The 24,498-nt window shown below is 48.2% G+C and overlaps 1 protein-coding gene across 1 annotated transcript in view; it reads left to right on the forward strand.

The window, feature by feature from the left end:
• The first annotated feature begins 227 nt into the window (after positions 1-227).
• ADCY3 (adenylate cyclase 3) overlaps positions 228-24,498 on the forward strand; it is a 90,887-nt gene continuing 66,616 nt past the window's right edge. Inside the window, 2 exon segments of the mRNA XM_039238292.1 lie at positions 228-644; positions 1,511-2,322. Of these exon segments, the coding sequence (XP_039094223.1) occupies positions 1,648-2,322 (675 nt within the window). The 5' untranslated portion in view covers positions 228-644; positions 1,511-1,647.

Consider the following 24,498-nt stretch of genomic DNA (forward strand, 5'->3'; position numbering starts at 1 on the left):
CGCCCTTCTCCAGCTTCCCCCGCCGGCCGCGGGGCTGGAGCGGGGCGCCCCCCCAACTCCGGGACGCGCTCGCCGAGAGGGCGGCGACTGCGGGGAGGGAGGGGCGCCGCCCGCCTCCCGCCTCCCGGGGCCTGGAGCGCGCGTGGCCCCGGAGCCGCCGGCGCCGCGCGGGGACTCACAGCGCAGCGCGCCGCGCCCGGACTCGGCTGGCTCCGCTCGGCGCGCCGGCGGCCCAGAGGATGCTGGCGGGCTGCCCCGGCCTCGGCCCGCGCTCCCGCCTGGGAGGGCCCCGGGTGCGCCCCTAGCCGCGCCGCCGCCGCGGGGGCGAGAGGGAGGGGTCCGGCCGCGCAGCGAGCCGCAGCCCCGGAGGCGGGCGCCCCCCGATTTTCCAGCGCCCGCCGCCGCCTTCCTCCTGCGGCCGGGCGCCCGCGGATGCTGAGGGGCAGCCCCGCGCCTCTCCTGGCCGGGTCCCGGGCCTGACGGCGCGGGCGTCGCGCTCCGGCCGGGGACCGGGACGCTGGCGGGGCGGCGCGGCCCCCGCCCGCGCGCTGAGCCCTCCGGCCCCCGCCCGCCACACGCGTGACCCAGCCCCGCAGCCCGCGCGGGGACCGGGCGGACCGCGCGGCTCCTGAGTTCCCGCACAGGTAAATGCGGGGGCAGGCCAGCCTTCCCGAGGGCAGGTAGTGCCCGGAGGTGGAGAGCCGGAGCCGCCCAGGGCTGGGTGGGATAAAGGAAGTAAACAGAAGGAAGATTCAGGAATCCCCGGGATGGCTTTGGTTGTTCCCGGGCACGTTTGATCTCCAGCTTCTAGCGCTTGGGCCTGTTGGAAATTTAGGTGAGGAAGTCAGGCACCGAGGGAGAAGAGATGACACAGACGGACCTGGAGTGTGAGGGATGGAGAGGTGACCGGGCCTCTCGGCAAGCCAGAGACAGGAAACTGACGAGGACAGGACCAGGGGTGTGTGTGTGGTGTGTGTGGTGTGTGTGTGGTGTGTGTGTGTGTGGTGTGTGTGTGTGATGTGCGTGTGGTGTGTGATGTGCGTGTGGTGTGTGTGTGTGTGATGTGTGGTGTGTGTGTGGTGTGTGATGTGTGTGTGATGTGTGTGTGGTGTGTGTGTGGTGTGTGTGTGGTGTGAGTGATGGGTGTGTGTGGTGTGCGTGTGATGTGTGTGGTGTGTGATGTGTGTGGTGTGTGATGTGTGTGGTGTGTGATGTGTGTGTGGTGTGTGTGTGGTGTGTGGTGTGTGATGTGTGTGTGTGGTGTGTGGTGTGCGTGTGGTGTGTGGTGTGTGTGTGGTGTGTGGTGTGTGATGTGTGTGTGGTGTGTGCGTGTGTGGTGTGTGCGTGTGTGGAGCGGGGCGGGGGAGGGCGGTCCGGTGGGGGCGGCTGGAGAAGGCCCTGGTCCCCGAGCTTCGGGCGGCTGCGATCTTCCGGGAGGGGTCGGGTGGGTCGTGGGAAGCCGCAGGTAGGAAGGAGGGGAGGTGTATCTACTTGGCATTGCCCTTCTAAGTTCCAGATCGGCGCTGCCCGTCTTGGAGACCTGCTCTGCGTTGCTGCTGGAGGTGGCTGGTAGGTGGCCCGTTCCAGAGCCCTTCCTCTGTCCCGGGTCCGCCTCTCCTGAGCCGGTAGAAGCAGACCGCCGCCAGGATGCCGAGGAACCAGGGCTTTTCGGAGCCCGAGTACTCGGCTGAGTACTCTGCCGAATACTCAGTCAGCCTGCCCTCTGACCCTGACCGCGGGGTGGGCCGCACCCATGAGATCTCTGTCCGGAGCTCGGGATCCTGCCTCTGCCTGCCTCGGTTCATGCGGCTGACCTTCGTGCCCGAGTCCTTGGAGAACTTGTACCAGACCTACTTCAAACGGCAGCGCCATGAGACCCTGCTGGTGCTCGTGGTCTTCGCGGCCCTCTTCGACTGCTACGTGGTGGTCATGTGCGCCGTGGTCTACTCCAGCGACAAGCTGGCTCCCCTTGTCGTGGCCGGGATGGGACTGCTGTTGGACATCCTGCTCTTCGTGCTCTGCAAGAAGGGGCTCCTCCCGGACCGCGTCACCCGGAAAGTGGTGCCCTACCTGCTGTGGCTGCTGATAACTGCCCAGATTTTCTCCTACCTGGGCCTGAACTTTGCCCGCGCACATGCGGCCAGCGACACGGTGGGCTGGCAGACCTTCTTTGTCTTCTCCTTCTTCATCACGCTGCCCCTCAGCCTCAGCCCCATCGTCGTCATCTCCGTGGTCTCCTGTGTGGTGCACACGCTCGTCTTGGGCGTCACCGTGGCCCAGCAGCAGCAGGACGGGCTGAAAGGCGTGCACTTGCTGAGGGAGGTGAGTCCCGCCTTGAGTCCCACCCCGGGGCGTCCCTTCCCACCAGCTCTCTTGCGAGGTGGTGCAGGTTTCAAAGGTGGGATGGCATTGTTTTCTTTGCCCTTGAGTCAGCGTGTGTTGGGGGAGTGCCTCTGGGGCTCTCGGCTGCTTGTGCAGGAAGACCACCATCTCTCCCTCACCCCCTGGCTTTGCTCTAGAGCTTTCTGTGTTTAGCCTGAGGGAGTGGAGGATATCAGGACATTGGGCCTCAGGGCCACTCTGTCACTTGTGTTCAGCCCAAGTGGGCAGCAGGAAGGCCCAGTAGGCCTGGTTCCAAGGCAGCGTCATCCTGGCCCTTCCCTCTGTCCTTGATCTTCTCCAGAAAGACCTCTTATGGGGAAGGGGGGGTTCCCTTAGCTTCTGGTCTCCAGCCTGTCCTTGACTCGCTCCAGCAGTTGCCTGACTTGTGTGGACTCGGTGCCCCTCTCTCGGATGAGGACTGTCTGTCTGCATAAGTGCTGCTTATCAAGACCGAAGGGGATGTGGGTGAAGATGCACCGGGAAACACGAAGGTGTGATGGTCCTCCATCCTTCGCCTGCCGCTGGGAGCTCAGGGTGCACGGAGCAGGTAGAAGCTACGGCGACATACACAGGGACAATCGTGTTCGCGAGCGTGGCAGAGGGTCTGCTAGTTCTTTGAGGACGTGTTCTGTTGGAAGGGGTGGAGTTTTGGCCGCCGCTTAACTAATTACATTGTGTTCCTGCCGGAAGCCAAGACCCTGACGAGGTGGTGAGGGGCTATAGAGACTGGGAGCTGTGATTCTCAGCATCTGAGTTTATCTACTAGCCCATCCGGAGGAGCCTGTGGGGCTCCGTCAGTCAGTTCCACAGTCTTGTGCCCTAGGTGCTACCTTCTTTATATGTGAGCCCAGAGATGGAAAGTGGTCTGTTCGAGGCTGCAGAGGTAGTTACGGTGGTCACCCGCCTGGAGCAGCCCTTTCTCGATTCCAGTTCCGGTGCTCTTCCTCCTCTATCATGACGCTGGCTGCATCTCGGCCAAAGCCATTGTCACGGTCTCCTGGGCTTGAGGGCCAAGTTCTCCATAGGCCTAGCAGTGCCGTAGGGGTTGATGCAAGAGCCCCAGGGAGCCAACCTGTTGCCTCCCACTTGGTTAGAGGAAAACACAGATTTTCTGTTTTAACTTTTTCCTGGTTCCTGGACCAAGATTCTTCCTGCTCTTCCGTCGTGGCTCATGCCGTGTCTTCTCTCGGGAAGCTTGGTGCGTCCTGTAGAAGCCCAGCCCTGGGCTGGTGCGTGTGGGCCCCCTGGGCACACCAACGCTTCCCTTGGTTTTGCTCCAATGCCCTGTTCACATAGAGTGACAGTCTGCCATTGCTCTTGACTTTGGAGTCCGTGAACTTTAGCTCGTGCCTCTGCTGGCCAAGGGTCCTGCTGGAAGCTCTCTGGGGAAGAATGGCAGGAGTCCTTTCTGCTTGGAATCAGGAAGCACAGCTCCGAGCAGGCAGACAGGTGGGCATGGCAGCCTTTGGGGTCTGACCTCCAACTTTGAACCATTACTTTCTACTAAGCAGTCACTTCTGGCCTCTTCCTCTCTGCCCAGGCCCCTGGACCACTGGAGTTTTCCCATATGCTTCGCTGTCCATTAAGGGAGCAAAACCAAATTCTCCCCTTTGGAGCCCGAACACTAAACTCATGATTTGCTGGTATTCTTTGGGTGATGCTAAGAAGAGACAAAAACCCCAAAAAGGTTAGGAAATAGGGAAAAAAGAAAAATAAGTAAGTAGAAGATAACACTATTAGCATCCCAGGAGAGCATGGCCTTGACCTAGAAATTGTGCCCTGGATGTGACTTTGGGAATGGAGGGGAAGGAGGAGCTGCCTCTCAAGGTCCATTTGGGAGCCTGAGATAGAATGCAGGAGGCCCCAGCTTTCAGTGGGCTGCGTTCCAGAAGTTTGAGTCACTTGTTTGGAACTAATATGACTTTTTAAAAGGTTCCTGGGTTCCCAGACCCACTTGTCCAAGTTTTCCTTAAGTCCCAGAGTCCCTGCATTCAGTATTTCTGAATGTGGTCGAAACTGAGCCCCATGTGGCCGTGTGCGCTGTGGGGAGAACACTGAATACATGTCTCCTCCAGCCATGGAATAAGGCAACACGCCTGTGCCCTCTGCTTCTGCGGGCCCGTGTTCCCTCCTGAGACCAAGAGTAGGCTGGAACGGGGATGTGAGAATGGGGTCGGTAGCCAGATCCCCAGCTGGGGTATCACCAGGAACGTTCTCCAGACCCCAGCACATCCTTCCTCTTCTTTCTCTTGCCTAAAGACCCCTTTTCTTTTTTGTTGCCCGTCACCTGTTGGATACAGCCAGGGACTCCCTCCTGGGCTGATGGGGAGGGGTGAACTGGGCTCCAGCAGATACTGGATCTGGGGGCTTTGGAAAGGCTCCATTGCTGCTGCCGCCAGCAGCACTAAGAAGCACTTTCACTGTCCACGGCTTCCTACACCCTTCATTCTAGCAATCTGGTAGGGGGTTAGGGGGTAGACAGAGGGACAGGGAGACCTCAGGGTAGCCTGGAATGTCAGGGGCAAGATGTCCATCCTGCCCTGGGATTTTCTCATAGGAGACAGGGAGGTTGGGGTTCTGACCGGAAGAGCAGGTGGAGCTGGGCTGTCAGATGGGGTGTAGGGTTGGGGTGTTGCTCATTTGTTAGTACAGGAGTAAAGATTACTGAGCAATACTATGGGCCTTGCAGCCTGCGGGGTCTGGGAATAACGGGAATCAGACAATCCCAGTCTGAGGCTGAGTGCAGGGGAGCCAGGCTGCGGGGAGCAAGCTGCAGCTAGCCGGGTCTCCCCACATCCTTCCCCTTGCCTGAGTCCTGGCACCACCAGCCTCTCATGGCACAACTCGCTCTCTACTGCCACAAACTGCTGCTTAGGGTGATGTGATGGAGCAGGAGGGACCCAGGGCAGGACCAGGCATCAGCTTATGGGTGAAGACGCAGCCAAGGTGGTGGGAAGCATTCCTGAGGCCAGTGGCCATTCGCCAGACCCAGATGCGCCCACACAGCCTGCTTGCTTCTGACGGGGTGGTTAGAGTCCGTGGACATTCAGGGACAAGGAACAACATTTGAAAACTATTTCATAGCTTTATTTTGTAGCAGAAAGGCTATTTGGGAGCAAAATTTTCTCTTGGAATTAATAGCCTGCTAAGACCTTTGTTTACAACTGGGGCCACGATAGGATGTGGGTGTGTAATTCCTTCACACGTACACATCACACAGAGTGTTCACCCCGTGAATGAACATTCCGCTCCAAGGGGCTGGAGCAGCTATAGTAGGATATAGTGTGAGAGGGCTGATGCTTCCAGACTCCTTCATCTGCAGGCTGGAGTTTAGGGTTCTACATACATTGTCTCATTTGATCCCGGATGTGACTGGCTCCATTTTATAGATGAGGAAACTGAGGCTCAGGGAGGTTGGGAGTTAGTGGGGGGCTGGATAACTGGGGAGGGGTCCCTGTTGAGTGAGAAGGAGGGACGACGGGGAGAAGGAGGCAGGACTTATCCAGAGCCTTGCTTCCCTGAGAGCCACTCTTCCACTGGAATGCAGGCTTCTGAGCCTCTTTCCTGCTTCTCTGGCTGCCCCTAAGTGTCTTTGCTAAGTGGCATTGAAGAAAGGTACCAAGAGGTGGGAGGCCCTAAAGTGTCACAGCAGGTACCCCCCATGTCCCCCTGAGAACTGGACACAAGGAGGGGAGAAGCCATGATGGCATCTTCCTGGTTGTTACCTGATGGTCTGTGTGGGATGAAATGTGATGAGCTGGGGCAGGAAGACGGCAGGGTGGGGGCCGTGCAGGAAATGAGTGGGGAGACAAAGCTGCCAGCCCAGAGCAGGACAGAAGGGTCGTCTCTCCGCGCAGTGTGTGCAGGTGGGCGTGTCTTAGGAACCAGCATAATGAGGAAAGGTGTAGAAGGGATGGGGAGGCATCAAATCCAGCTGTGGAAGAACAGTCCATTACTGGACATGGAAACGACTTTGCAGACTTTGCAGAAAGTCACCCCCTCAGTCCTGCCCTGTGTGTGTGTGTGTGTGTGTGTGTGTGTGTGTGTCCTTTTCTGATCCTTCTGTGTGTGAGAACGGCTTTTCCAGTACGTCCTTGCCGTGCATACGCAGGGGGTCCTGATTTTCACCACATTACCTCACTGATGTTTTGCCGTGAATCTCAGATCCCTCATATTTATTTTCAGTCGGCTCTTTATCATTAAAGATGGTTTTCCTGGAGAGGAAACCAAAGCCCGGGGCTGGGCCAGTGGTGGGGAATTGGGTAGCAGTAGGGCCAGTCAGACCCCAGCGCTCCCCTTGCCCTGCCCCCAGGCTTACCTCGTGAGCTCCAGGGTGTACACCCACCCACCCACGCACCCACCCCTGGACTTGATCTGCCCAGTAGTCCAGGTGAACAGCCATGAGACAGACTTAGGATTCCAAGGTCGTCACTGTTCTCCAGTTTCTTCACGTTTGTCAGTAAATCCCACTAGGGTGTCCCAACCCTGAATACATGTTCAGACCTTCCCTCCCAGCCCCTGCCTCCACTGTCCCCTTTTGATAGGCACTTTTTTTTTTTTTTTGAGACTGAGCACATGGTATGTGAACAAGCGCAGGGGAGGGGCAGAGAAAGACGGGGTGGGGGGGTCTTAAGCAGGTTCCACGCTCAGCGCTGAGTCCCATGAGGGCCTCAAGCCTACAACCCTGAGATCATGACCTGGGCCGAAATCAGGAGTTGGATATTTAACCAACTGAGCCATCCAGGCAGCCCACTGATAGGCGCTCTTGATGATAAGCTTCCATGGGGGTAATCCTGACGGACACTCAGCTGTGTGTGCTCAGGGGGAGCACCCACATGCAGGGCCAGGCCCACCGAACATGGAGTAGAGACAGGGTGCCCTCATTTACTGAGCTCTTGGTGTGTTTCCGGCGCGTAGCTCCCCACAGGGGGCAGATATTGTGTTCATTTACAGATGGGGAAACTGAAATGTGCACGAGTGCCATGACTGGTCTAAGGCCATATAGCTAGCAGGTGGCGGATCAGGATTCAAACTCAGATCAGTGGGGTTCTAGAGTTCCTTCTCTTCAATCATAAAAGAACCTCTTGGACTATCTTTCCTCAGACCTGTTGAGATAAAGTTCCAGTCCAGCGGGGATAGGGTCCCAACCATTAGAGGGAGCTGGTGACGGAGAATGAGGTGTTTCCAGGGACAGGCATGTTACTGCTGATCAAGGCGCATTGCTGTCTGCAGACTGAACAGGTTGCAACTAAAAGCCTACATATTTCTGTGGCTGCTGGAGGCTTCATTACATTGTAGGACAGTGTGGTTCCTGATGTCTCTGCGGGGATGACCCATTCATCAAGAAAATATTAGATTACATTTAGCACAGGATGGGGTGTGGTGTTGCAGTCTACAAACATTTTTTTGGTCAGAACTGGATAAAAACAAGTTTGGATGTTTTGGTTCTCTAGGAAACTCTTTCTCAGTGGCCTTCCGGCACCTAAATGAATCCAATTTACTAAGCGTTTCAGTTATCCATTGCTGTGACAGTCTCAGAGTAATAGGTTACTATCTTCTTATGTGGGCTGACTGTGCTCAGCTGGGCAGTTTTTCTGTTTCATATGGGACTGGCTGGGGTCACTACCTGACCGCCTGGGCTATTGCATTCAGCCACTGGCATTCCAGCTGACCACTATGCTAGAAAGCTCTAGGAAGGCCTGGAGCCTTGGAGCTCCTCCAGGTGACCTCTCCATGTGGTTAGCTTGGGCTTCCTCACAGGCGTGGTGGCCTCTGGGAGAAAATGGAAACTACCAGAGTCTTTTTTTTAGAGGCTAGACTGGTCACTATGGTCCAAGAAGGTCACACTAACCTGAATGCAAGATAAGGGGAGCTTCTGCCCCTTGATGTGAGAGGAGCCTGTGCGTACAGGGAGGAAAGGAATGGAGGGCAGGCATCTTCTGAGGCTGCCGACCAAAGCAGGGGACACATGGGAATGCTGGGAAGAAGGGATCAAAGAAATCCATGAGTCTTGGTGGGGTACAAAAATACCATGCGACCACAGGATGCTTCAAGAGTTAGAAGCGTGCTCCAGAGCAAGGCATATGTAACTTCTTTAAGGTATTGCTTCTCTATGAAATCCATCATTTCTATGATTTTCAGAAATTTTTAGAAACTGCATAGCACATTAAAAAAAAAAGACAGAGGCTCATAGTTCATTTGCATGAGTTTTGTCTTGCGTTACATTCTTGAGAATTCATTCTCTTATCAAATGTGCATGCCCACTGTGTCCAGGGCATTGTGCCAGTTTATAGGGAAGCTGTGCTGTCCCTGCATCCAGCCACAACCCCAGCATCAGGGCTGGTCCCTTCTCTCTGTACATCAGCAAGATCAGCAGCCTGGCTCTGTTATTTGTATTTCTTTCCCAGGAGGTGGGAGTTTGCTCACGTACATGCTTCAGAAACATGTCAAATTTGTCTTTCTTAGCAGGTTGTCATTTGCCTCAAGGATAGGTTAAGACTGATCGTAGAATTCCTTTGCAGCCATTTGGGGTGCCTTGGTTGTGAATGCGCTCTATAGGTGTTGAGTATGTACTTTCTCTGTTTTTTACCTTTGTTTCCTTCCCCATCGGCTCATTGAGAGTTTGATAAATTTTTGGCTAGATCCAAGATGGGGGAAATGTCTTAGTGTTAAGCCAAGTGACTTGAGAATTATTATTTTTTAAAGTTTATTAATTTTGAGAGGGAGAGGGAGAGAGAGCGAGTGCGCACATGCAAGAGAGAGCACGAACAGAGGAGGGACGGAGAGAGAATCCCAGGCAACTTCCATGCTATCAGCACAGAGCCCCACATGGGGCTTCATCTCACAAGCAGTGAGATGATGACCTGAGCCGAAACCAAGAGTCAGACACTTAACTGACTGAGCCACCCAAGAGCCCTGAAAATTATTTCTTAAAGAAAGATCTATATAAACCTTTTAAGGGTGCTAATCAATACTCCTTTGCCACTTGTTCATGTTCTTGTGTAGGGAAAAGCAGCATTGGAGGAGGGTTCTTAGTAGCCCACAAAATGAGTCCTAGATATCCTTTTGGCTTAATTCTAATCTCCTTGCACAAAAATGATTTGCATGAGATCATATAGGAGAATGGCTGAGCAGAGCTGGAGCTCTTACCATCCCACGTACTCTGCTTGTTCCTCTAGTTTAAGGAGAAACTTAATTCCTTCCATCACTTATGAAACATTTCATCAGAGTCATAAGCATCAATCTAGTCAGAGTATTCAGAGTGTGTAAAACTTAGCCCCTCCCGCAAGGAGCTCACGGGCTATGGTGCAAGTCCTGTTAATGAGGACCTACCTAGGGAAACAGGAAGGCTTCTAAAGAGCTGGCCATTGAGCTGGGATTTGAAGGATGAGTAGAAGTTTGCTGAGTGGAGCAATGGGAACAGGGCTTCTTAGTCAGAGTCCTAGGAGGTTCTTACCTGACTGGGACTGCTGAGCATTATTATGTGACCGGAGCACGAGTGAGTGATAGGAACTGGAGAGATAAGGTGCAGAGAAGCCAGAGAGCAGAAGGACTAATGGATTTGGGCTTTATTCCTACAATGATGAGGTCCATAGTAGGAATTTATTTAAGCAGGGACAGACAGGATCTGATTTGCATTTAGAAGAGTCATTCTGGTGGACTTGAGGGAGGCCAAGACTGATTAGGAGACTTTTATTTACTTAAAAAAATTTTTTAATGTTTATTTGTTTTTGAGAAAGACATAGAGACAGAATGTGAGCAGGGGAGGGGTGGAGAGAAAAGGAGACACAGAAGCTGAAGCAGGCTCTAGGCTCTGTGCTGACACGGGGCTCAAACCCATGAACTGCAAGATCATGACTGAGTTGAAGTCAGTCAACTGACTGAGCCACCCAGGCCGCCTGGATTAGGAGACTTTTAAGGTCATCCAGGCATGATGCCATGAGGGAGGGAGGGAGGGAGAGAGAGAGAGAGAGAGAGAGAGAGAGAATGAATGGGGGAGGGGCAGAGAGCAAAGGAGACACAGAATCCAAAGCAGGCTCCAGGCTCTGAGCTGTCAGCAAATTCACAAGCCATGAGATCATGACCTGAGCCAAAGTTGGACCTTTAACTGATGGAGCCATCAGTGGGTAATTATTGAACACCAGGCCCTGTGTTCAAGATGTGGAGCTTAGAAGAGACATCTAGAGTTCCAGATTTGGGAATCATTAGCATTTAAGTGGCACCCATCACCACAGGGAGGGTGAGTTTTGCTCAAGGAAGGTGTAGAATCAAAAGAAGGGGGCTTAGGACCTAGCATTAGGGAGTAGCCCAGAGGAGAGATTCCATAGCTCAGAGCATCCATGCCCCACCCCATCTGCAGATACTCCCCAATTTCTTCTTTGCCCATATGTATGCTTCATTTCTTTTTCTTATCTGATTGCTATGGCAATCAGTACTATGTTGGATAAAAGTGGCAAGCGTGGACTTTTTTGTGTTGTTCCTGATCTTAAAAGGACTCAGCTTTTCACTACTGGGTATGATGTTAGCTGTGCATTTTTCATATATGACCTTTATTACATTGAGGTATGTTCCCTCTGAACCCACTTTGTTGAGAGCTTTTATCATGAACAGATGTTGAATTTCAGCAAATGCTTTTTCTGCATCTATTGATGTGATCATATGATTTTTATCCTTCATTTTGTTGATGTGGTATATTGTGTTGATTGATTTGCAAATATTGAACCATCCTTGCATCCCTGGAATAAATTTTGCTTGATTGTAGTGAATGATCTTTTTAATGTATTGTTGAATACATTTTGCTAATATTTTGTTGAGGATTTTCTATGTACATCAGGGATATTGGCCTCTAGTTTTCTTTTTTCTTTTCCTTCTTTGTGTGTGTGTGTGTGTGTGTGTGTGTGTGTGTATGTGTGTGTTGTGTGTGATATCTTTGGCTGGTTTTAGTGTCAGTGTAATGTTGGCCTCATAGAATACATTTAGAAGCTTTTTTTCCTTTTCTATTTTTTGGAATAGTTTTATGAAAATTGGTAGTATCTCTTTAAACGTTTGGTAGAATTTTCCTGTCAATCCATCTGGTCCCTGACTCTTATTTTATGGTAGTTTTTTGATTATCAGTTCAATTTGATTACTAGTAATTGGTCTATTCAGATTTTCTATTTCTTCCTGATTACATATTAGAAGATTATATGTTTTTAGGAATCTATCCATTTCACCTAGGTTGTCCAATTTGTTGACATACCATTTTTCATAGTGTTCTCTTCCAATCCTTTGTATTTCTGTGGTGTCTGTTGTTACTTCTCTTTTGTTTCTGATTTTATTTATTTGGGTCCTTTTTTTCTTGATGTGTCTGGCCAAGGGTTTATCTATTTTGTTAATCTTTACAAGGAACCAGCTCCTGATTTCACTGATTTTTTTTCTATTTTTCTTTCAGTCTGTGTCATTTATTTCTGGTCTTGATCTTCATTGTTTCCTTCCTTCTACTCACCTTGGGCTTTGTTTGTTCCTTTTTTAGTTTCTTTAGGTGTAAGGTTGGTTTGTTTATTTGAGCTCCCTTTCAGCCATTCTATATATGATGCCTCTTCCTTCCTCTGATCAGATTTTCAGCCATTTCCTCCAGCAAAGTTCCTCTTTGTGGTTTCTAAGAAATTTTCTTTGATTAGTAATGAAGGCTTTTCTTTTCCCTTTCCTCTCTTCAAGAATGCTTTCTTTGTTGTAGACAGAACAGAAAATGACATGTTTAAGATGAAATCCCACCCCACCCTTCACCCCTATTCAAACCCCCAAAGTACGTGGTCTGGATTTGAACCTTTGCAAGATTTCCATGGTTGTGGTTTGTTGTTCCCACACCATCTCAAGACTGGTCCTCGTGAAATGTAACCTGGTGCCAGCTGAGTCTGATCTCGCAGCATAAGGCCAGGCAGCCGCCCCTCCCAGTTCCATGGTTGGCTTTAGGTAGGCTTCTTGGCTGCCTTGAGAAGGCTGTTTTTCACTCAATGGGACTGGATCCTGGATAATTGATCCCCGTGGGCCAAACTCTTAAGAGACTGACTGATAAGCCCAAGGCTTGGTCACCAACCTGATGATGGTAGATGGACCTGGCCACCCTCCCAAGGAGGGAAATACTACATATGTCTGTTACTTGGTACATATTTGCTACAAATTCCTAAGAAACCAAATCAATAATTTGATGAAGGGGAATTAAGGAAAGGGCAGTGCATGGTGCTGAGAGTGGGTCCTCATCTCAGGCTGGGCACTGCTCCCGCTGCCCCACAGGCCCATTTCCCAGTGTCTGACGACTCCATCCATTAGACACAGCCTCTCTCTGATAGCCAGGAAAGTGGCACAGTTCTCTCTCCAGCTCTTTTCCTAAACTCCTACATGTGATTATAGTTTATCCTTCACAAGTACTCTGGAAGACACTAACACTGCCCCCCCCCCACACACACATTGGGATTGTAGTTCTTTATATCACACATCTCTGGGGACAAACTTTGGACATTACCTCTCTATTTCAGGAAAGACCCAATGTGGTGTGGTTATTTTAGAGAGCATTTTCTCTTCCTTCCATAGTGTCTGGTCTTAGACCCAGCTGACCTCTATAGTTATAAACTAGTGAAGGGACCTTGGGAGCCTGGGCTGCCAATGTGCTTTGTGCCTCAGGACTCCTAAAGGCCCTGGCTTCACAGTTATTTGACTCAAAGTACCTCCCGGCTCCTAACATACCAACTGTAAGAGCTTAGAGATGTTATTTAATCTCTCTGTCTAGTCTCTACCTCTGTGAAATGGGCTAATCTTCCTTCACAGGGTCAGTGCAATGATGAAATGCACTAACCTATATACCTGGCTTTTTGGTGCAGGGCTGAGGCACCGCTGGGCCTAGAAGTGCCTGTTGCTCTGCCTTTTGCTGTCATTATTACTGGCTCCACTGGGGAGGAATTTTAGCACAACTTGGGCCGTTCCAAAGGTAGAGAAGAGAAGCTACATGCTCCAGATGTCTGAAGGGCACCTTGGTTGGGTCATTGGAAACCTACTCCCCTTACTGGGGCATAGGGGAGCTGGGTCAACATCTTGTGGTTGTTGCCTTAGACTGTTAGAAGGAATGTACTTTTCAGGTGATGTTTCACACGAGTACAAAGAATACTGGATTTTTAATGCAGGCTTTTTGTCCTTTGATTTTGGGAGGCGATTTCTTTTGCTTGTTATTGTTTTGCATTGTAGCAGTGACCTTTCATTTAATATCTTTCTCTATTTTGGGAGGAATGAATTAAGAGTAGGTAGTGGGTGAGGAAGGTCTCCAGAATGATTTGGACCGGAGGAATGTCAAATGTCTTCTTCCATTAGGTCAAATCATTTGAGCCATGTGGAGCTTGGTTTCTTCATTGAGAATAAAGAGGACCCTGGGGCTGTGGGACAGCCCCCATTGCTCCTGGGTGGTCTCGCGTGGCTTCTCCTCACTAGCATACACTCACACACGCCTCATGAGACTTGTCACTGGATTTGGAGATGGGAAGGATCTTTGGGGCTCATGGTCCAACTTGCAGGCCATGGAATCCCAGACACATACTCTTTGTGTGTCTTTGCTTCCATTTCTCTGGGGATGGGAAACTCCCTTTCCTTCAGAAAGCCTCATTGGTCTAAAGATGCTGTTAAAATTAATTACAGAGAACATTTACATAGATCTTTAAAGTACTTTTTATCTACTGGTTGTCTTTAGTCGTCATACTTACTTCTAGTTGATATTCTTGCCCTTGGCATTATAGATGGAGAGAAAGGGGAGGAAGCACACGGTATAAATAAGGTGCCCAGAACCATGGAGAAAATGCAAGCAGGTTAATCTCAGGTCTTCCAGATCCAAATGCAGTGAAAATGCTCTTGCCAGATGAGATTGGGACATGTAGTTGGTCAGCTAATGTGCAAAGTTCTTGTGATGGTGGCCACATAACTGTGTGTCAAAAACACATAGACTGTATACCAAAAAGAGTAAATTTCACTGTAAGGAAAGGGAATAAAAACCAAAGCTTGGAAAGATGGTAGACAGTGGATGACCTCAATACAGCACAGTAAGAGCTGAGATACCACTACAGGCACATTGAAGCGTGAGGGAACAGGCTTGGATGGGCCATAATAGAATCTTATGGGCTCTGAATCATGATTGTGGATGTAGTCACATAGCTGTATGCATTTGTCAGCACTCATCAAAATATACTCCTGCTGATTGTATTTAAAGAGTAATACAATGAGGTAGATTTTTAGAAAGTCTGTAAGATCCAGGAATCCAAAGTAATTGTACATATATACACATTTATATGTATTTAACATTATTTTAACTGCATACACATAGCTATAGGGTCACTTGCTTATCTTTTGTTGAGGGGAAGATCTTTCCTTTGTGCCTAGGTGCCCACATTGGTGTCCCTTGTAGTTAGGATGTGTCATCTATAATTTCCAGTTTCCTTAAAGGAGAGATAATTAAAAGTCAGTTGGAAATAATCTGGGTACAGGATTTTAGATTTTTATAACTTCCTGGCCAAATTTTTGCTATTATCTTGCTCACTTCTTTTTTTAAAAACATTTAAAAATGTTTTTATTTATTTTTGAGAGAGAAAGAGAGCAAATGGAAGAGGGGCAGAGAGAGAGGGAGACACCAAATCTGAAGCAGGCTCCAGGCTCTGAGCTGTCAGCACAGAGCCAGACGCGAGGCTTGAACTCATGAGCATGAGATCATGACCTGAGCCGAAGTTGGATGCTCAACCGACTGAGCCACCGAGGCACCCCGATCTTGCTCACTTCTAATTTACCAACAGTTTTAGCTGTTCACTCAAAAATTTCCAAAATATTCACTTTTCTTAGAAACAATTGCCTTTTTTTTTTTTCAAACTCCTATTTTATCTGTTTAGGTTATATATGAATTATGTAAATAGGATACCAAAAACAGCTGACAGAACCAGGCTTGGGACTAAACACAGCTGCCTGTGGGGAAACACTCCAGAAGTTGGAGCAGAACTGCATGAGTGTTCTAGAGAGGATCCTGCCAGCTGTGTGTGTCAGGCCAGTGGGTCTTATCGAGGGGCGGATGGTCTTGACTCATCTGGAATATCGGGTCAGAGCACTTCAGTGCTGTCCCACGCTCCTGGCCCCATCCTGCCCTCTCTGTCTGTTCCTGGTTCAAGTTTCTGCAGAGAAAGTGATGTGTCCTGTCTCCTGTTTTCTGCCCGGCAGCCCTTGCAGTATTTGAATTCTGCCATCTCCCTGCCCCCAGTCTCCTCCTCAGCCTAAACCACTTCTCCCAAGCAGTCCTCAGGTGATGTGGGTTTTGGACCTTACAGGATCCCAGGTACTTTTTGCCTGCAAACCGAAACTCCATGCCCAGGGGCCCCTGCTCCTGTTTCACAGACATTGTTCCCCCGCCTGCGCTAAGAACCCGCCCATCCTCCCTGCAGGACACACATGTAAGAGGCATACATTCTTTTACAGCTGTAATGTAAGGTTTGGTGGGGAGAGGGCTCTCTACTCTTGGGAAGTTTAGGTTTCGAACCTTTGTGAAAGAATTACAGTCTACATATAAACATTTACATTAATATAGAGAAACCCACTGCTGCCTGGATGGTGGGACAGCTCCATGGAGACTGTTAGAATGTTCTCCTGCCCGGCAGCATGTGCTGTTTAAGGGAGAGGGGAGAGGCAGAGGAGCCCTTTCAAGGGACCATTCGGCTGGGGACTGCCGGTCATGGCTGAGGGGTTGTGCTGGCCAACCTGGGCTGCCCCTCTGCCCATGGCCATGACCCTCCGCAGCCTGCACGCCCCTGATGCTGTGTCCTTTCTCTGTTGCTTCTCTGCTCCCGTCACCCTGCCGGAGCAGCCGAGGGCCACAGCATTGCCAAGTCAACCAGAGTCTGACCCGTCCTCCTCTTTGTCTTTTTCCTTACAGGACGCTGCGGGTGGTATTGATTATCTGGACTGTGTAATCGCATTTGTATGTCTATTGATGGGTATCTGTTGTCCATCTAGCCAGTAATTTATCTTTTCATTCAGCCAAACATACAAGGCTCTAGATGCATGTCTGCACGAGTTGCCAGGTGCTGGGGCTACGAAAGGGGCCCGGCTTGGTTTATCTCCTTTCTTAACACCAAAACAATTTATCTGAATATGGGCATGACACAAAGCAGTCCCTCCATAAATATTTGTTGAATGTTGATGCACGAGTTTTTAAGGTTAAATCACATGAAATTCCCAATATGCAACCACTTTCGATCTGCAAAAAAAGCACTAATTGCATTTCATATGGCTCAGTGTACTGTAACAGTAACAAATGTGCCCATTATGCAAAGCCCGGCAAATACTAAATAGTATGGAAAAATATTACCCATGATATTATTCCTCAAGGGTGCCTACTGGTAACATAGAGCCCCCTTTTATAGATCAATAGGTACGAAGATTGATTTCCCTCGATAATATGCAAGGGCTTGTAAGAAACAATTCCATCCAGGCAGGTGTTCTAAAGAGTAGCTGTGAAAGTCCCTCTCCCCCCCACCCCCTTGCCCACCCTCCCCCCTTCCTGTAGGCAATCAGTGCCAAGTTTTTGGTGTATGTATTTGCAGAGAGCTTTCTATGAATTTGCAAATTTATGTGAATCTATGCACATTTAGGATTGAGAGATTATTTATGCAAATCAGTGAAAGTATGACTGCACTAACGCCTGCATGCTCCTTATTGGTAACCAGTTTCCTTCTCAAGGTGGTGAGGTATACCTGCAGTCTGCAGCCCTTTCCTCCTGCAGCCAGGAGGTCCCGCCCGACGGCCACACTGGTGGCTTCTCATGTGTAGTCGTGGCTGCTCCTTGAGCTGAAGAAGAGCCAGGCTGGCGTGGCCAGCTGCTCCCGCCAGCCTCCACATGACACAGCAAGAAGGACTCGGTGTGGGTCCCACTGAGCAGGAAGTGTAGGCCCAGCCCATCCTGCTGGGTACATGACAGCGGCATCTCAGCTGAGAGCCAGTGGCTGCCACTAGTCCCGGCACCTGCTGTGGCCCCTGTCCGAGTGCTTTAGTCACTGGGATGCTCCAAAGCATCTAAATCAACACAAACCAACTTGCAGGGTGAAAGAGAAAGGGTGGTGGTTTGTGCAGGAGGAGGGAAGCTGGGCCAGGAGCTAGGTGGCTAGACGCCCAGGGCTCTCTCGGCGAACCCCGAGCCTCCGTCGGAGGGTTGGGGCTCCATAGTGCCTATGTTTCTGTCAAGTGCCGACCTCCTTTGTGTTTCTGGCTTTGCGCATTTCGTTGTCGTTTTGTCGGTGAACAGGAGTGGAGTTCCAACTCTGCCCCTCCGTGGATGCCGGGGCCTCAGACCAGCCATCTGAGGTCACGGAGTCTGGTGTGCTCTTCTGAGAGTGAGGAGGGTGGGGGGCACGTGCCTGATGAGTAAGCACCAGACCCGAGGCTGATGCTGGGCTGGGGTGCCAGGGCTGGACCTGCCCTTCCTCAGCTCTGGGATCACGGTCAGGTGGCTTAGCCCTGTCTGTGGCTTCTTCGCGAAACCTCTGAAGGAGTTACCGTAGGTAAAGCTCCTAGACTAATGCTTGCCTCCTAGGTTTGCTGTGATGACTATGTCCCGCCAGCCAGCCAGGTTGTGGCAAGGAGTGTATGAGACCGTGAGTGCAAGTACTTTGTAAACAACGAAGCCCCGTTTCCATGCAAGTGTTACTATGTGTTGGTAACTAAATGGACATTAAATCCAAAAATGTATCCCCACTGAGATGCGCTAAGCAGCATTTTGCTTGAGCGGGATTTGCAAATCGGGATGAGTTGAGGTGTACGTAGAAGAAGGGCTTGTTCCCACTGCGCTCTGTCCCCTCCTGCCCGTGGTGCTCTACCCGGTGAGGAGAGCCTTGGGGCTGTCACTGTCTCCAGAGGGAGAATGCTGAGACCCAGAAGGGAAGTCACTTGCTTGAGGTCACACAGTGTCGTCCTAGCCCCCATCTGTAGCCTCAGTCTCCGGCCCCTAAGCCAGTATTCTTCCACCCGCTCAAAGAAGGAGCTGAGGAACACCGCGACCCCTGATTCTGTGGTGAGGCTCCAGGCACGGGAGATGGCGGGCCTGTTCAGGAGTATCCTCTGTGGCTCTGCTCCGGAACTTGGGAGGAGATGGGAGACAGCTTCAGAGGGTGTGGCTGGAGGGGCAGGTGGGCATTGGCATTTGAGGTGGCAAGGGTGAGTGAGGGGCTGGTGGGGTGTTAGGAGGAATTTATTCAGGTGGAAAGCCTTTGAGTGTGTGGTTGTGTGAGGAAGATGATGAGAACAGGAAGTGGGGCTAGAGGGAAGATAGGTGACCTGGGGTGAGCGCATTTGAAGGGGATGGTCTGGAGTTCTGTGCCTCAGTTTCCAGTGTGAAACTGAGGTGGCCTCAGGCTTCAGATTTTTGCAGGGGAGCTGCTCTTGGTGGCATGGGTAATCTTGCTTTTGTTTTCCCAATCTCGGGAATTGTTTGCTGCCCTGGGGCCGGGGCTCTGTCCCCAGAGACCTGGAGCCAGGAGCTGTGTGGCTTCCTCTGATTGCCTGCCCCTGGGCTCTCCTGGCTTTATAAGAATGAAGTCACAGGCTGGCATGGTTCTTGCCCCTTCCAACTCCCGAGAGGCTGTATGGAGAGAGACCGAGCTGGTAGTAATACCCTTAGAAGTATTTCCTCTGGCTCAGAATAATTGACTTAATCTGTGATGTGGCTCATTTTTCCCTTTGGAGGAAAGAGAGAGCTGCTGCCCGACTCACTCCTTCATAAGATACTGTTGCTCACATTCTCCCTGAGGAGAGTCTCGCGCAGGCACGTTTTCATACAGTCATTGCTTCTGCTCCCATCACAGAGTCATCAGGGCCTAATACCTTTCCTTCTCCTGGGTATGAGGTAGGGCTCATCCCAAATTGACTGAAAGGATGGCCTCAAGCCTTCAAGGGGCCACTATGACACGCAAGACCTGTGAGCGTAGAGAAAGAGTGTCTTTCTGCCTCTATTAGGAGGGGCCTCATGGAGGAGGTGTTACTGAGCTGGGTCATGAAGGGTAAATTCCGTTTTGAGCCTTGTATTGATAGCGAAGGGACAGAAGCAGTTTTTGGTGAGCAGTGGTCTAGAGAATGAATGCATATGTATTAACAGAGATTCTTTGACTGCAGAATTGGGTGACGTGGTAAGAGAGGAAGATGGAAGGTAATTTTGGATCTGAAGCAGAGGACCTAGACAGTTATTTGCAATCGCTTTGACTGTAAACTGTAGAGAGTGGAGAGCACTGCTGTCCCAGAAGAAGAGAGAGAGAGGACAGAAAAAATTTGAAGTAATAATGGTGGAAAATGTCCAAAAACTATAAACCCACAGTTGAAGAAGCACAGCATGACTCATATACCCAAAAAGAGAGTCACATCAAGGTGTATCATAATCAAATTGCCTAATACTTATAATAAGGAAAAACTAATAAAAGCAACTAGAAAGAAAGTAAGAAGACCTATTACATAGAGAGGAACAAATAATGATAGAAGATTTCTGGTCAGAAATTATTCTAAGGCAGAAGACAATACAACTTAAAGATTAAAATGGTCAATCTAGAATTCTATACCTAACAAAAATATCCTTCAGAAAATGAAGGTGAAATACTTTTATTTTGTGGGGGAGGTGCCTGACTGGCTTAGTCAGAAGGGCATGTGACTTTTGGTCTCAAGGTTATGAGTTCAAGCCCCAACTGGGGGGTAGAGATTACTTAAATATTTTTTTTTTTAAATAAGACAAACTAAAGTTGAGAGTTCATCACTGGCAGAACTGTACTACAAAAAGTATTAATGAAAGTTTTTTAGGCAAAAGAAAAATACATGGGACAGAAATTTGGACTGCACAAAGGAACGAAGAGACCCCTCAGTGGTAAATAAGTGGGAGAAAATGAAAGTTCTTTTTCTTCATATTTAATGTTTTTAAAAGACTGAAGCAAAAATATGAAGAATGTACTTTGGAGTTTATAACATAGAGACAAAATATAGTAGCATAAGGGACAGGAGGGAAGAAATGACCATATACTTAAAAAAATTTTTTTAATGTTTATTTTGAGAGAGAAAGAAAGATAGTGTGAGCAGGGGAGGGGCAGAGAGAGAGGGAGAGAGAATCTGAGGCAGGCTCCATGCTGTCACTGCAGAGCTTGATGCAGGGCTCAATCTTATAAATTGTGAGATCATGACCTGAGCCAAAACCAAGAGTAGACACACCCCATAATTTTCTTAAATATATGTAAAGTAATAATATGTAAAGTAGACTGTATTAAGTTAGAGAGGTGTATTGTAAATATCAGAGCAGCCATTACAAAAGCGTAACAAAGAAATATGGCACATAAGCCAATAATGGAGATAGAATGGTAAGTCAAAAGATAGCAGGAAAAGAGGGGGAAAAAGTAACAGAACAAATGAGACAAATAGAAGACAATTAATGTCATAGTTTTAAATTCAGCCATATTGATGAAAATATTAAGTGTATGTGATGTAATGATGCCACTTAGTAGGACGATAATGTTATATGACCAAGCAAGAATGGGGCACCTAGGTGGCTCAGTCAGTTGAATGTCCAGCTTAGGCTCATGTCATGATCTCACAGTTTGTGGATTTGAGCCCTGCACCAGGCTCTGTGCTGACAGCTCAGAGCCTGGGTCCTGCTTCAGATTCTGTGTCTCCCTCTCTCTCTGCCCCTCCCCTGCTTGTGCGCTTTCTCTCTCTCTCAATAAATAAATACATAAATAAGTAAAAAACCAAAGCAAGAAGCAACTATAAGCCATCATAAAGAAACCCATATTAAATGTAAAGACACAGATAGATTACATGGGATGTCTTTGTCCATCCTTTTACTTTTAAACATTAACCAAAAAGAAGAAGGAGTGGCTGGCTGTATTAAGCAGTGCATAAAGAACCTGTAGATTTTGGAATAGCGAATATTACCAGGGACAAAGAGGAACAAATAACATTTCATAATGATAAAGGAGACAGTTCATCAAACACTCATCATACTCCCAAATACATAGGTACCTAATAACAAAGCTTCAAAATACATGAAGCAGTAACTGACAGAACAAAAAGAAAGAATAGACAAATCCATAATATTTGAAGATTGTATCACTTCTCTCTGTTACTGGTAAAACAAATAGACAAATTAGTAAATATATAGACCACTTGAACCATCTGAACAACCAACTGGACCAGCATGGTATATTACAGAACCTTCCACCCAGCAACTACAGAGCATGCATTCAAGTGCATGGAAATGCTCATGAAGATAAGCAATCTGCTGGCCATAACACAGGATTCAATTCATTAAAAAATGATTAAAAGCATACAAAGTGTGTCCTCTAACAAAAATGAGGGATTGAAGTAGAAATAAATAGATCTTAAAATCACAAAATATTTGGAAGTTAAACACATGCCTAACTAATTCATGGGTCAAGATAGAAATCACAAGAAACATGAAAAAAATGTGTTGAATTAAATGAAAATGAAAACATGCCCAAACCTGTGGGATGTACACAAAGTGGCACTAAGAGGGAAATTTATTGTATTAAATGTTTATATTAATAAAGGTTTAGGGACACCTGGGTGGCTCAGTTGGTTAAGCATCTGACTTCAGCTCAGGTCATGATCTCACGGTTCATGAGTTCAAACCCTGCGTTGGGCTCTGTGCTGACAGCTCAGAACCTGGAGCCTGCTTCCAATTCTGTGCCTCCCTCTCTCTACCTCTCCGCTGCTCTGCTCTCTCTCTCTCTCTCTCAAAAAAATAAACATTAGAAAAAATAACATCTCTGGGGCGCCCGGGTGGCGTAGTTGGTTAAGCGTCCAACTTTCGCTCGGGTCATGATCTCGCGGTTCGTGGGTTCGAGCCCCGCGTCGGGCTCTGTGCTGACTGCCAGCTCAGAGCCTGGAGCCTGTTTCGGTCTGTGACTCCCTCTCTGACCCTCCCCTGCTCACGCTGTCTCTCTCTCTCTCTCCTAGAAATAAATAAAACATTTAAAAAAAAAAAAAAGAATTCTTTAAAAAAAAAAAAAAGAAAAAATAACATCTAAGATCAATTATGCTTCCACCTTAAGTAGAAAAATTCAGAGTAAGAAATAGGAAGTGATAAAAAAAAAAACAACCCAGAAAATCTGGACAAACAACAAAGAAAAATCAGTGAATCCAAAGCTGGTCCTTTGAAAAAGTCAAAATAGATAAATCTCTAGCTAGATGATCAGAGGAATGAGAAAGGATACAAATTACAAATACCAGAAATGGGAATGGGAACATGACTATAGGTCCTACAGACATTAACAGAAAAATAAAATGTTATAAACTATGATACGCCAACAAATTTGACAAATTAGATAAATCACTTGATAGACCTACTACCAAAGTTGAATAGCCCTGTATCCATGAAAGAAATTGAGTTTGAACTTAATAACTCCCGTCTCAAAGAGACCCCAGTCCCACATGGTTTCAATCCTGAATTCCACCAAACTATTAAGAGTGAAATAATACAATTCTATACAAACTATGCCAAAAAATAGAAGCAGGAATGTTTCCCTACTAGTTTTAGTAGGTCAGCATTGCCTGGTATCAAAACCAGAAAAAGGCATAGAAAAAAAATACCACAGGTGAATACTTCTCATTGTGTATCTAAGAATCTTTAATAGAACATTAGCAAATAGAACCCAGCAATCTGTAGAAAGGGTAACACATAACGACCAGTTAGGGATTTTCAAAGCAATGTAATGTTTTGGCATGTTAAAATCGATTGATATAATTCAATTTATTAGCCTAAAAAGGAAAATTCATGATTATTTCAGTAAACACAGGAAAACACTTGACAGATTTCAACACCCATTTATGGTAAAAAAAAAAAAAAAACAAAAAAACACCTCTTAGCAAACTAGGTATAGAAAGTTTCTTTGAGTTCAGCAACAGCATCTATGAAAAAATCACTACATCGCATTTAATAGTGAAAATTTGAATCCTCTCCTAAGCAGGTTTGGCTTTACGGGCATGTGACTTGTGCAGTCTTAAAATTCTTTATTTTTTTAAAAATATGTATCTTTATTTTACTTTGAGAGACAGAGAATGAGCGGGGGGGGGGGGACGGTGCAGAGAGAGAGGGAGACAGAGTCTGAAACAGCCTCCAGGCTCTGAACTGTCAGCACAGAACCCGATGTGGGGCTCAAACCCACGGACGTGAGATCATGACCTGAGCCGAAGTCAGATGCTTAACCAACTGAGCCACCCAGGCGCCCCTTAAAATTCTTTTTTTTTTTTTTTTTAATTTTTTTTCTGTTTTATTTATTATTGAGACAGAGAGAAACAGAGCATGAGCCGGGGAGGGTCAGAGAGAGGGAGACAGAGAATCCGAAGCAGGTTCCAGGCTCTGAGCTGTCAGCACAGAGCCTGATGTGGGGCTCGAACTCCCGAACCATGAGATCGTGACCTGAACTGAAGTCGGCCACTTAACCAACTGAGCCACCCAGGTGACCCCCTTAAAATGCTTAATGTTATCTTTGACCTTGTGTTTTGTAATTAAAGCCTACTTGTGGAGTAGAACATGCCCATGTGCAGAGGGCATGTGCACAATCTGGGTGTCTTCCAGTCCTTTCCTGGCCCATGTTCATGTAGTGTTTGCAGTGCCCCCACAGCATGAATTCTGGTGAACTCACAGTGTCTGGTAGTTCAGCAGCCCCAGAGCAAGAACAAAGTAAATGTGTTACATTTATGACTAAGTGGAGGTCCTGAAAGGCCATGCTTTCTGTACAAACTAGAACTTGCTTCTAATGCAGAAGGAGGGCAGTGACATTCTAAGAAGTGTGAGCATGCAAGGAACCACATAATCTCTATTACCCATTGCGTCCCTGTGTTAGCCAACCATTTAATGCAGAAATTGATGGCATAGAAGGAAAGGGAGAGATAGAAGCCGTAGTTCCTTTTCTTTTCAGTCCTTCATTAGTAAACTGAAGATAGACAGTGTTAGAATGTGTGCATATCAAGAAGTGAACTACAAACAGGGGAGTTAGTTTTGTACAGTGTTTCAGCTGTTTCCGTAAAAATGAAATACACATATACACATATGTCCATTTAAGCCATGAGATACTA

Source organism: Hyaena hyaena, unplaced genomic scaffold (assembly GCF_003009895.1).
Source record: "Hyaena hyaena isolate Hyena2069 unplaced genomic scaffold, ASM300989v1 scaffold_138, whole genome shotgun sequence".
NCBI lineage: Eukaryota > Metazoa > Chordata > Mammalia > Carnivora > Hyaenidae > Hyaena > Hyaena hyaena.